At 40.1% G+C, this 11,323-nt stretch overlaps 2 protein-coding genes across 3 annotated transcripts; both read right to left on the bottom strand.

Annotated features, from left to right (window-relative positions):
* Positions 1-54: 54 nt before the first annotated feature.
* fem1c (fem-1 homolog c) lies at positions 55-4,717 on the bottom strand. The gene is made up of 2 exons (XM_030777049.1): positions 3,048-4,717; positions 55-2,548 (listed from the first exon to the last, which is right to left on the bottom strand). Exons 1-2 carry the CDS (start codon positions 3,589-3,591, stop codon positions 1,239-1,241), a joined length of 1,854 nt encoding a protein of 617 aa, XP_030632909.1. The 5' UTR covers positions 3,592-4,717; the 3' UTR covers positions 55-1,238.
* A 1,230-nt stretch (positions 4,718-5,947) lies between these two features.
* Positions 5,948-9,352, bottom strand: tmed7 (transmembrane p24 trafficking protein 7). 2 transcript variants are annotated; one of them, XM_030776077.1, is made up of 4 exons: positions 9,318-9,352; positions 8,732-8,941; positions 8,317-8,562; positions 5,948-8,047 (listed from the first exon to the last, which is right to left on the bottom strand). In XM_030776077.1, exons 2-4 carry the CDS (start codon positions 8,891-8,893, stop codon positions 7,811-7,813), a joined length of 645 nt encoding a protein of 214 aa, XP_030631937.1. In that variant the 5' UTR covers positions 8,894-8,941; positions 9,318-9,352; the 3' UTR covers positions 5,948-7,810. The 2 variants fall into 2 exon arrangements, with proteins under 2 accessions (XP_030631937.1, XP_030631938.1); XM_030776078.1 differs by lacking the exon at positions 9,318-9,352 and adding an exon at positions 9,215-9,292.
* Between the last annotated feature and the right edge of the window lie 1,971 nt (positions 9,353-11,323).

Below are 11,323 nucleotides of genomic sequence, written 5' to 3'. Positions count from 1 at the left end.
GTAGATCAATGGTTTCCACATTCAGAACTGAACAAGAACGTAACAACTCACAAAACAAGTGCAACAGAGGTTTATTGTCAAATATGCCATGAAGACATTAACAAGCGTCATGTCGTTGTAATATGAAATATCAAACCCCATTGTAATAAAGTGCAAGTCCCTCAGCGGTACTGTACATTTGTTATGTTTCATTAACTAACGAAACGTGCTCCAAAAAATATGAAAAGCCCTTGTTCTCAAATTGCACAACTGCGGCTAATGTACATAGTTAATATCTATATAAGGCTTCTCCCCCATTTCCCAAATTCATACAGCTCTAAACGACACGAACACTTTCAGTCTGAGTTCAGCGTTCTGAGTATTTCAGTACAGATAGGTAAACTAGATCAAGCTTAATGATGAAACAGTTGAACTAAAGTACATGCTGTGCAATAAGAAAAATAAACAAACCTCTGTCTCCTGTTATACCGCCCATCTTAAAAAAACAACAACAAAAAAAAAAAACAGGCTCAAAGATCACCATGATGAGCTAAGAACAACGCCCATTTGTCATCATAATAACTCTAAAACTTCTCCTGTTGTCCATAACTGTAGCCCTCTCAGCTTTAAATAAAAACAGAATGAACACTGGGTGGAAAATGATGAACGTTGAGTAGAAGGCTGTCACAAAACGAGGGGCACAGTCCAGTAACACAGAACAGTCGTATATTGTAGCCTGTGCATAGGAGAAGTAAAGCACTTATGGTATTTGCAAACATTAATCACATCATAAAGCTTCTTTATGCTTGTCGGGGGGGGGGGGGTGCATTCAATTCCACTCAACAAAACTAGCAATGGAAGGAGTAATCACTGACTAGGAGCACAGTAAACTTACAACTGTAGTCATATACTACCCATAAACTGCAACAAACTGAGACATGATCAAAGACTTATCCCACCATCTTTGCATAGAGGTAGAGATACAAAGTAGATGGGACATGGAAAGATGTCAAATATGTTGTTAAACAGCAAGAAATAGGCATAATTAATAGCGATTTAATTGTAATTTCAGAAAGGGAGAGGAAAATAATCTGTTCAACATATTGTGCATGCCCATGTAACAGATTCTATTCATCATCAGTTTCCAAGCTGTGATTCTTGGCTTTGTGGGGAGAGACAAATTGGAAGATGGAGGTCTTAGATTGGTAATCTTAAGAGTTGAGATCCTTTCTGGCCAATGAAAGGGTACTGAACAGTCACTATCTGTGTAGAAGCACAAAAGCTTCCAACTTTTCTGGGATGTTTCCTCTGTACGTGAGGTTGTGTTTGATAATCGCCCGGGCTGCCAAACACTGTAGTGTGGTGTGGTTGATGGGTTGAATGAGGTTCTTGGCCATCTCCTTTTCATCCAGCAAGTCGCAAGCTGTCTGTCTGAAGGAGTTGGTGCTGTCGAAGTGTGTGCCACAGGCGATCAGCAGGTTCATTATGTCAGGGTGGTTGTTGGAAGCGGCAACATGCAGTGGGCTGTTGTTGTCTTCGTCTCTGCAGTTCACGTCAGCGCCACACTCCAACAAGATGGAAGTCACCTGCAAAGACGGGAACTTACAAACCGGGTAGCGTCCCACGCAGGTGGTGTTCCTGTCTACGGCGAGGTGTAGTGGGCTGTAGCCATTTTTGCCGCAAGGGTGGAGTTTCAGGAACTTGTAGATGGTCTCCTTTTTGAAGTGGTCCTGCTCTACGGTGCAGGGAACTTTCTCCAGCAGGCAGATAAGGTGCAGGATGATCGAGAGCACCTTGCTGAGCTGGGCTGGGTCCGGGCCGGGCTGGGGTTGTTTCACGGCTCTCTCGATCTCCAGAACGCTTTTGCTGAGGATGCCCATGAGGTCATCGAAGGAGACGGAGGTTCCCAGCAGCCCCTTGGCACGGTCCTGCAGCATGAAAGAGAACAGCTCAGCAAAGGAGAGCAGGCTGCTGGCGGTCATGGGGCTAAGAGGGTCTAAGTTCCTCTGCTGCATGTCTAGGGCGTACTTCCACAAGTTGATGCATCTCTCAAAATTCCCAGAGTCCGCGTACACAGCACCTCGATAGCGGATGTAGTAGGAGGTGTCTGGGTGTGACGGACCAAGGATCCGTTCTCTGATTAGCAGGGCCTGCATTCTCATCTCGTCGGGGTCAGCGATTAAGCTGTCCAGTTCCTCTGCGCTGTTCACCTCTCTAGCATAGTCGTATGCCATTATCAGTTGTTTTGGCTCTTCCTTCAGAAGAATGTTGTTGCCGTCACTATACCTCATGTCCATTGCTCGTTTCCAGTATTTCAAAGCCCCCAGAAGATCCCTTTTTTTGTCGACAAAAGTGGCCCCCAAGAGTTCTAAGGCGTTAATCCTTTCCATTTTATTGGTCTGGTGGAGCTGCGTGAGGAAATCAACAATATTCGTGTGTCCAGTGACACTGGCAGAGAGTAACGGGGTCATCCCATAACCATCTTTCTCCATTGTGGCGCCATACTTCAGCAACATTTTCATTATCTCCAAACTGCCAGATTCTGCACAATCATGCAAAGCTGTGTTACCTGTAGATCACACAGACAAGAAGGGAAGGTAAAATCGTACATGAGCATATTGGCATACAATACCAGCAGACAGGACTCAATAAGATTAAACAAAAAAAATCTGTAAAGAGCCATCATATACCAACAGAAAACTATAATCTTTCACCATTATGTTTTATAGAGGATTCTGATGTGGAGAAATGAAATGAGCAAAAAAAAAAAAATTAATAGGGGGAGGACAAGGTGATTCACATTAAGAGGCTGTCAAATTACTTCATCTACAGCAAACCACTATATAAAGTTCAATTAAATGCTGATCTGTACTGGAGGTATCTGTATCTCTATGTCATGGATACATGCAATAGCAGAGGATTCCCAAGGATTGGAATGGGATCCTCCCTGCACGACCTTATGGCAACAGTGAAATGCAAAAACTGAAATCCAAGTATGATTTTTATTCTAACAACACAAAGTATACAGGAGGAGTTGCTAAGTAAAAAATAAAATAAATAATCCTTACCCTTGACACTTTTTCTATTTACATCGGCGCCTTTCTCCAGCAGATACTGTGCGATCTCCTTGTGGCCCTTATAACAAGAAATCATGAGGCAAGTGTGACCATGTCTATTGGCAACCTCGAGATCAGCCTTGTGCTCCACCAGGTATTTAACGATTTCCAGGTGACCATCAAAGCAAGCGGCTCTCAGGGGTGTTGAATTGGTTAGAGTTGTATTGTTTACAGACGCACCGTGGCCAAGTAAAGACTGTACTACTTTCAAATGCCCGGCAGCTGAGGCAGCCCATAGTGGCGGGGCCCCCTCAATAGTTTCGCCGTCAAAGTTCACGGAGCCTCCAATCTCAACTGGGGCGCAGCAGCATTCCAGAAGGTACTCCACTAAGTCAAGGTGCCCATATCGCGCTGCCATTAGTAACGGTGTAGCCCCGTTAGTCTTCTCGGCCACAAGCTTCGTTACCTCATGGTCAGTCTTGTTCTCTAATAATTTTTGAAGCAATCTAAGCTTCCCGTCCCGGGCCGCATTGAAAACAGCAGTTTTTAAATCCATTGCATTTATTCAAGTTCTGACTTCTTCTTCAGAAGACAGGTGTAAAGGAAGACTCGGAGGCTGACATAGAACGATGTTTCTGTGGGACCAAACGGATGTTGTCGGCTAGTTGTGTACTGATTATTACAACAAAGATAGCCTAAAATAGCATCTATATGACTTAACAATTAATTTACTCAGCTGGTGTCCTCAGATAGCTCTAAATGAGATATTTCCTTTGGTTAGCTAGATCAGTGAAGCTCAAAGCCATCAGATGTTGGCAAAAGCTGTGCGACAGTTGGCTAACAAAGCTAAATGCTATTTATCGGGTAATCTCTCAAGTATCGTAGGCAATCAGAAGCGTCTGTCCCTAAACTGAACTCAGATTAACTCACAGTAATTTAGTGTTGCGACAGCCAAATAATGAGTTACATTTACGCCTCTTCTGACAAGCTTTCGTATCACTAAGTTGCTAACCTAATTTCAATAGATGTAAAACTACGAACTCGTTAAATTAAGCTAAGCGAGCTAGCTAGCCTCTTATATTGGCTAACCTGGATAATCAGCTGATGTTAGCTTATAGAATTGTAAAATGTGTCACTGGCCGTAATATACAGTCGTCCAGCCGTGTGTGAAAACTGTATCCTGCTACTATTAGTTTAACAGCAATCTAAATATGTCGTTACGTCTTAGAGCTAGAAGGTTAGAGCTAATTTGGCTACCTGGTTGGTTAGGATAACTACCCTTTGTCGCTGTATCCACGACGACGTTTGAAATTCCACAAGCAAGCAGACAGCTTCCTTAAGAAGACATCCAACCAAGGTGAGCTAAAAATTATTTTCAAGACAAGTGGTCTCCAATTCGTTGAAAATCACGTCTGTACTGTGAAAATGTCGTCCAAAAACAATATCTGCAGCACCGCGTTTACTAAACGGAAAAAAATAATAAATGGACAAGGGGCACGACTGAGACTTCCCACCCCCGCTTGTCTTGCTTCCTGTATTGTATTCCTTTGCTAGCCAAAGTAGCTAGCGAGTTATAAAACAGCCATGTCAATTGATAACATAAAATTGTGACAGACTATTTGTAATACGGAAAAACTGCTGTGACGTAGTCCTTTTAGTGCTAGAGACAAGCGCATAATATTCCTACATGTTCTCTTCCCAACTATATTCTTTCGAAACGCTGGGCTAAATTATGACACAGTACCGCTGTCATCGTATGAGCTAAACATTACCTCCAAGCGGATTTACCAAGTAGCTCACGACAGAGCTAGCAACTCATTACCCAGTGTTCAGCCCTGCTGAAGTTCCACCCACTGCCCTTTACTGGCATACACACAGTCCAATCAGATATAATTGTGACGCAGTTTATGAATATAGATCCAAAGAGGGTAAATACTTGAACCAAGGATGGTCACGACACAGCAATTACAACTGCAAGTCTCCTAAATGGGCACAAACCACTCCTCCTTTCATGTTCTTCATTTTAACAAAGAAAACTGTTATTTGGGGAGATGGTTATGAAAGAGGCAACTTTTTTTTCCAGCAAATAGCACACAAGTTACATTCACATGATAAACAACAATGCTTCAGTGAGCACACCCAATGCTATTAGTCTTTAGTGAGGGTTCCAGCACATTACATGGCCACCTTGATTTCCTTTTAATTTTGCAATAGTAAAATGTAATAGTCTTAGTAAGAGAATATTTAAATGGCCAAATCACATGTCAGTCAACTTTGTTTTGACACTGATATAATATAAATGGAGCCTTACAAAATATTTTTTAACAGTTGCGAAAGGATTAGGCACATTTCAGCAATGTTCACTATGATGTTGCTAGATTGCCTCTTAGTGGTGAGGGAGAAAAAAGCAGCACCAGGCTCCTATTATCAGAGTGCATGAAGTTGAAATTTTCTGTATTGTTGGTTTATCTCTAGTAATCACAAAAAAGTGCATTACTAAAAAAACCCATAATAATTATAGTGTGAAAGCCAGTTACAATAGCTAATATATTATCGCAAAGTCATTTTCTAAAATATATTTCTACCTTTTTTGCAGCAGTAAAGTTTAAATAGTTCCGTTGTTTGCTGATAAACAAAAGCAGACTTTATCATAATCTGCAGTGTATAAAATGCATCCTGCATTGCTTAGGAGTTGTAATTTAGTATGCTGGATCCCTGTGATTTGCAAATGTTTGGATATTGCTGTACATAACTAAACAGATGAAGCAAAAGAAGGGATTTAGCAGATCTGGTCATGAATTTTTTTTTTTTTTTTTTTGATTTTGAACACAATTAAGATTCTGCACAAACAAGAATTAAAGTGCCAGAGACTCAATGAACAACATGCCAGCACATAATTACTGAGGCCAGACAACCTGTAGATTGTGTTTAATCTCAGCGAAATAACCGAAATTCAGTGTATTCATTCCAAATCATGAATAATTCATCATGAAAATGTTTTAGTAGTTACTGTTTACCACCAACTCACATACATAGCAGTTGTGTGCTGTAAACAATCAGAACCTTCAGTGAAATCTGTTCAAATTACAGAAAAAAGAATAAAGAAGAATAAAGAATGTCTTCTGTTTTCTATAGCCCATCCTGTACCTCTACACTGTTGATAAATACTGAACAGGCCTACAACAAAGGCATTGGTACTATCAACAAAAATAGAAAAGTATTAACAGACTGTCAGAACAAAACCACGAGCCACACCTGTAACAGAAAACATACAATTACTCAAAGCAGTCGGCTCGCTATCCTCTACATATTCATTAACAAACATTTACACATTGCTGCCTTCTTGGGCTAAACTGTGTGGCTTGTCAGCACCAAGTGAGGAATCTAAATCCGTAACAGTAGCTGATTTGCTAAATATCAAAAACCTGATACACTCTGCATGTATAGTTACAAAGGAGATTGGGATATTTCCAAGAATATACATGTTTAAGGAATTATGGTATATTAATATCAGAGCCATGTAATTCAGCTTATCAATACAGTACAGGCTTCGTGAAAGATTGCGTATTTAAGAGATGGTACTATATTTTAGCTCAACCAACGCAGGCCAATCGGACCCAAGTTTAAGCCACCTGAAGCAAAACTAGCGGAGAAGGCGTGGAATTACACTGATCTAATTTTCAATCAAATCAAATTATTATAGAGCCCCCAATTACCCTAATGCATACAGAGGTAACAAAACCAAAAGATTCACCAAAGCATTTATTCAGTCACACAAATAAGGAAAAATATTCCTTAGTGGTGCCAACAAGCTAATGACTGAGCAGAACTAATTCATTTTGATACATAAACCAAAACCTCATTCTATTAAAACAATTTCTAGTATAAAAGACATTAAGACAGTGCCTTTGCAAAAGTCATACTACGGGCTTAATTTGTCATATGTACAAAGAAAAAGAACTTGCATAATGAATCCAAATTAAAATATAACACATAGAAGCAAAGATCCTGCCAATAGTCTCTGCTCTCAATAAGACTAACAGTGGGAATATGCTCCCTCTTGGTTAACTTATATATGTAATGAATAGTGGTGTTTATTTTGGTTCATTTGATATTTGAATCTTAAAAGAAGAAAAAAAAAAAAAAAAGCCCAAGTTTGTGTTCTGTGATCACTCTGTGAAGAAGAGGTATAGCTACAGTCTGCAAACTCTGTCATAACTTGAATGACTATAGTCCCTTGGTCAGGAGTTCCGAATCCACCTCCTGGAGATCTACCATCCTGCAAAATTTAACAGCACTCTTATTTACCTACACCAGGCTCTAATATTCATATTCTCTTGAGGGACTTGATTATCCAGATTGGGTGTGATGGATTCAGGCAGCAGAAAGCATTTTGTAGGAGGGTAGATCTCCAGGAGGAAGACTGGGCACTTGTGTCCTAAGCACATCTGCAATTACACCTTCAATAAACCCTAGCGATATTTTCTTACATTCAGGTAAACAGTGTAAAAATACATCACAAACCCACATAATAAATTAAGTAGTTCACACATGAGCACTGAAAATACTCTTAACTGGATATGGAACCTAAATTTATCCACAGGGCTAAGATAAGCAAAATCATATCGTAATGGTGTTTTTTTTTTTGTATTAACATAACAGAATTTCTGTGAATGGAGTCCAACAAAGGGAAAATGAACTACTCTTGGGGTGGACCTTTGTGAAGTCCTTTATGCAAGTGACTCAGAATGAAATAGGATGATCTCTCCAGGATGTTACGATCCAACGCGAGTTGTTGTTGTCTTCTTATCGGAGAAGAAGCTCCTCAGCAACACGACCTGGCTAATACTGACCACCAACAAGATAACGGCCTCTCCGATAGACCAGAAAGCCACTCTGGTGTTGAGGTCCTCTGCCCGGCTGCGACCCTGTGCTTCCCGCAGGCGGAAGTGTGTTTGATAGTCAATCACTGACTTCAAGGCTTCGTGGATGGAGACACAAGCAGACTCCATCTGGAACAAAGAAAGGACACTCGACTCAGCGCTCTATAACTTTGGGCAAGATTACAGTGTCTCTCCTGAGCATATTAACTTTTAAGTTAACAAAAACTAATACAGACCATTGAAACACAAAGCGTCATATTGTCATCAAGCACCTATCAATATTACTTGTGTGGAGTTGTCAATACCGAGCAATATGTAAGTGCTACTTTTGGAGCTGGGAAAAGATCCATATTAACTAATTATCCATTTGTTTGTTTCGTTGTGCGTTTGTTTGTTACCTGAGTCAAAGCAGTCACTCTGTTTTCATTGGGAAATAAAGGAGGGTCATCACCAACTTGAAAGTCAAAATAAACCGTCTTGTGTGTAAAGGTGGAGAACTCATTGCTGAAGCAGAACTTGTAAGTGCCGTTTTTGGGAGCGTTGAATGTAAAGCTGTCATACTGCTTTTTCATTTCTTTGTAGAGTACCGCCCCGTCTGGATCCTCCAGGCGACAGTCAACATCGTAGTGCCCCCCAGTTACTACCTACCACACCGAACAATCATTTATTTTAATTTTATACCAACAGGAAGCTCACTCGATAAAAACAGCATTTAAAAAAGGCGACAGCATATTGTTAATGATCAGCAATTATTCTGACACAATACCGATGACAAGCTCTTTCAAACAAGTGTCATGAATCATATGGGCTAACCTGAAACTCAAGGGTACACTTTGTGCCGATTATGATATCCTCGTAGAAACACTGTTTAGCGTTGTCTGGTAACTCGAAGGTAAGCTCGGAGCCATGCACCCATCCACAAAGGAGATGGGCACATAGCACCTGCACCAACACCCTGATGTACCCGTTGCACATCTTTGTGAGCAGTGGCCGAGTACAAAAGTCTCAGGAGAATGAATGGACCTGTAATTGAACATCATCCAGAAAGAGGACTAACCAACTGGGAAATCGATGTCATCACCGTTTAAGGCACAGCACAAAACAGCAAACATCAGCAAACAAACTAGATGAGACGGTAAATAGTCCCTAAAAAACCAACCCGGACATTGGCGAAGTCAGAGGTAGCTAGTAAGCTAATCCAATGACGATGCATGCTAGCAAACCTAACGTTCCAGTTGATTAGCTACTGGATTAAGCATTACCAAAACCATTTGCGCTCAAATTCACCACACTTACTCGATAAAACTGATTTGAAACTTGTTAATATCGTGTAAATACTAGTTTAATGACATTTGAATTTGTCGCGGATGGTCAACAATGAAATGTTGGCCTCACTCACCTCCGACAGATCCCCAACCAGGATGAAGGAAGAGAATTGCCTTGCAACGTAGTACGTAGTGACGTATGCAAGAGTTACACGTCAAGATAAGAGTCCACATATTTGCTTTAAAATGACGTGGACACCTCACTATTGTTCAGAGAATCTACACTTGATTGTCTAATTATTCAGAGGCAATGGGTCAGCACACCTCCATTAAACATTGCCTAAATATTTTATCCAAGCCCCCAGGCTATTGTAATTGCTGTGGTTAAGTTGATGTTTTAAAGGTTATTAAGGGTCCAAATCAAACTACTATAACTCAAAGCATGCAAGTCAAGGTTGCAAACTGGGTAAAGCATATATTTTGACACTAGGTGAATCTGTCGCACAGGGGAGTGTGTGTGTGTGGGTGGGTGCGCGTGCGTGTGCGTGTGTGCGTGTGCGTGTGTGTGTGGCTAAAGCAGTAATAATTGTTGCCTGGATTACCAGTTTGTTATTGCATATGAGCAACAGATATCTTGGTGATGATAAAGACTGTCGAACTGATTGATTAGTTTTTTATATTCATTTAATTTTTATTATGTTTTGCTTAGTAAGAGATCCTTCTTTAATTCTTTAGTAAAAAAGAGAAACAAAACAAATGTACAACTGCAAATAAGTTGACACATTTTGAGTGTCAAAGAAGAGAAGTCTTGATGACAAATAATAATCAAACAATGATTATAACACCAAATGTATCAATAAACATGATATAATTTCATTCATATTATGAACTGCAGAGTTAAATGGCATTCAATTGAAAACCAATAGTTGGAATATTCTGGCAAACAGTGAAAATGAAAAAATGACATGGGAAAAAAATTCCCATAAAGTTCTATACCTGCAGTAAACCGTCTAGAGGGTCTGATGTCTGGGGCTGTAAGGGCAGGTTGATGTTCTCATGAACCACCACCAGGATGCAGCATTTTACAACTACAGAGCTGACACATAAGGAGGCATTTGTACAAATTCTATCTATGAGAAATACTGTTTAGTTCAACAAGAAAGGACAAAATTTATAATAGTTCCAATACTAATTAACTGAGCCAAAGGGAGATTTTAATTTAGAATGTCTATTATTCTTAAAGGTCTACAAAGTTCCTGTCTTTACTGCGGTGGTTACCTGAAGCAATTGTTGCTTATTGTAATTAATTTGGTAATAAAATAATATTCATCTCTTGGTCTCTCTGTATTCCTGGGTGCTCGCCACGGAATTCGCATTTAAACTAGTTTTGTCGTTCTGAAGTCATCCTTCAAGAGGAATGAAATTACATGCATTTCTAAAGGAGCTCCTCAGAACACCTTCCAGGCAAGAAAGTTGTCTTACAAGTTTAGAACTGACAGTTTGTTCGATTGTGGTGGCATAGTACCTGAACATTGTTATTTTTTTTGCGATTACCTTGAGAGCAAAAAAATAACAAGCCATGACACATAAGTAGTATTTGGTTAAATAATGAGTTAAAAAAAAAACCCAACAATTTAGCAGGCCTTTTCAGACATACGTGTAAACTAATTTTGCACTGCATCTGCTGTGTTCCTTTTTTAGACCTGCCCAATTGGACATTGCATGCCCTTCCATCAATGTTTACCACTGTGTGTACCGTGCCTACTGCAGTGCTTTATGAGCTACAGAACTGCTATTAAAATGTGCTTTTATTTATGTATTTATTTAGTTAATTAAATCACCTGCAGGCATGCGTTGTATGATGGAACCACCAAACACAGTCAACCCAGCAGTCTGAAGCTGTGTACAGCCAAGGATTGGTAGATGTACTTGCAATCAAGGCCTGCAAAAGGAATGTACAATGGATACAAAAGGAACAAGGAGCATCGAGAAAAGGATATGCTTTCAGTGCTCTGCATGAGATATTCAGCATGGTAACTTGTCTGCATCTTTCCATACTGTCCGCTGTAGGAGTGTATATCACCTATATGTCAGCACACATTTCAACATAGCAGTAATGCACTGTGACAGTTTTTTCCCA

This window comes from Chanos chanos, chromosome 1 (genome assembly GCF_902362185.1).
Source record: "Chanos chanos chromosome 1, fChaCha1.1, whole genome shotgun sequence".
Lineage (NCBI taxonomy): Eukaryota > Metazoa > Chordata > Actinopteri > Gonorynchiformes > Chanidae > Chanos > Chanos chanos.
Note: the sequence above shows the minus strand (reverse complement) of the source record. Positions and strands in the feature narration are given on the sequence as shown.

Excerpts from the sequence above, each read along its gene's own strand:
- fem1c (XM_030777049.1), bottom strand. The coding sequence starts at position 3,591 with ATGGATTTAAAAACTGCTGTTTTCAATGCGGCCCGGGACGGGAAGCTT. Across the intron at positions 2,549-3,047 it reads AAATAGAAAAAGTGTCAAGG|GTAACACAGCTTTGCATGAT; the intron begins GTAAGGATTATT and ends TGTGATCTACAG.
- tmed7 (XM_030776077.1), bottom strand. The coding sequence starts at position 8,893 with ATGTGCAACGGGTACATCAGGGTGTTGGTGCAGGTGCTATGTGCCCAT. Across the intron at positions 8,563-8,731 it reads AGTGTACCCTTGAGTTTCAG|GTAGTAACTGGGGGGCACTA; the intron begins GTTAGCCCATAT and ends TCGGTGTGGTAG. Across the intron at positions 8,048-8,316 it reads GAGTGACTGCTTTGACTCAG|ATGGAGTCTGCTTGTGTCTC; the intron begins GTAACAAACAAA and ends TCTTTGTTCCAG.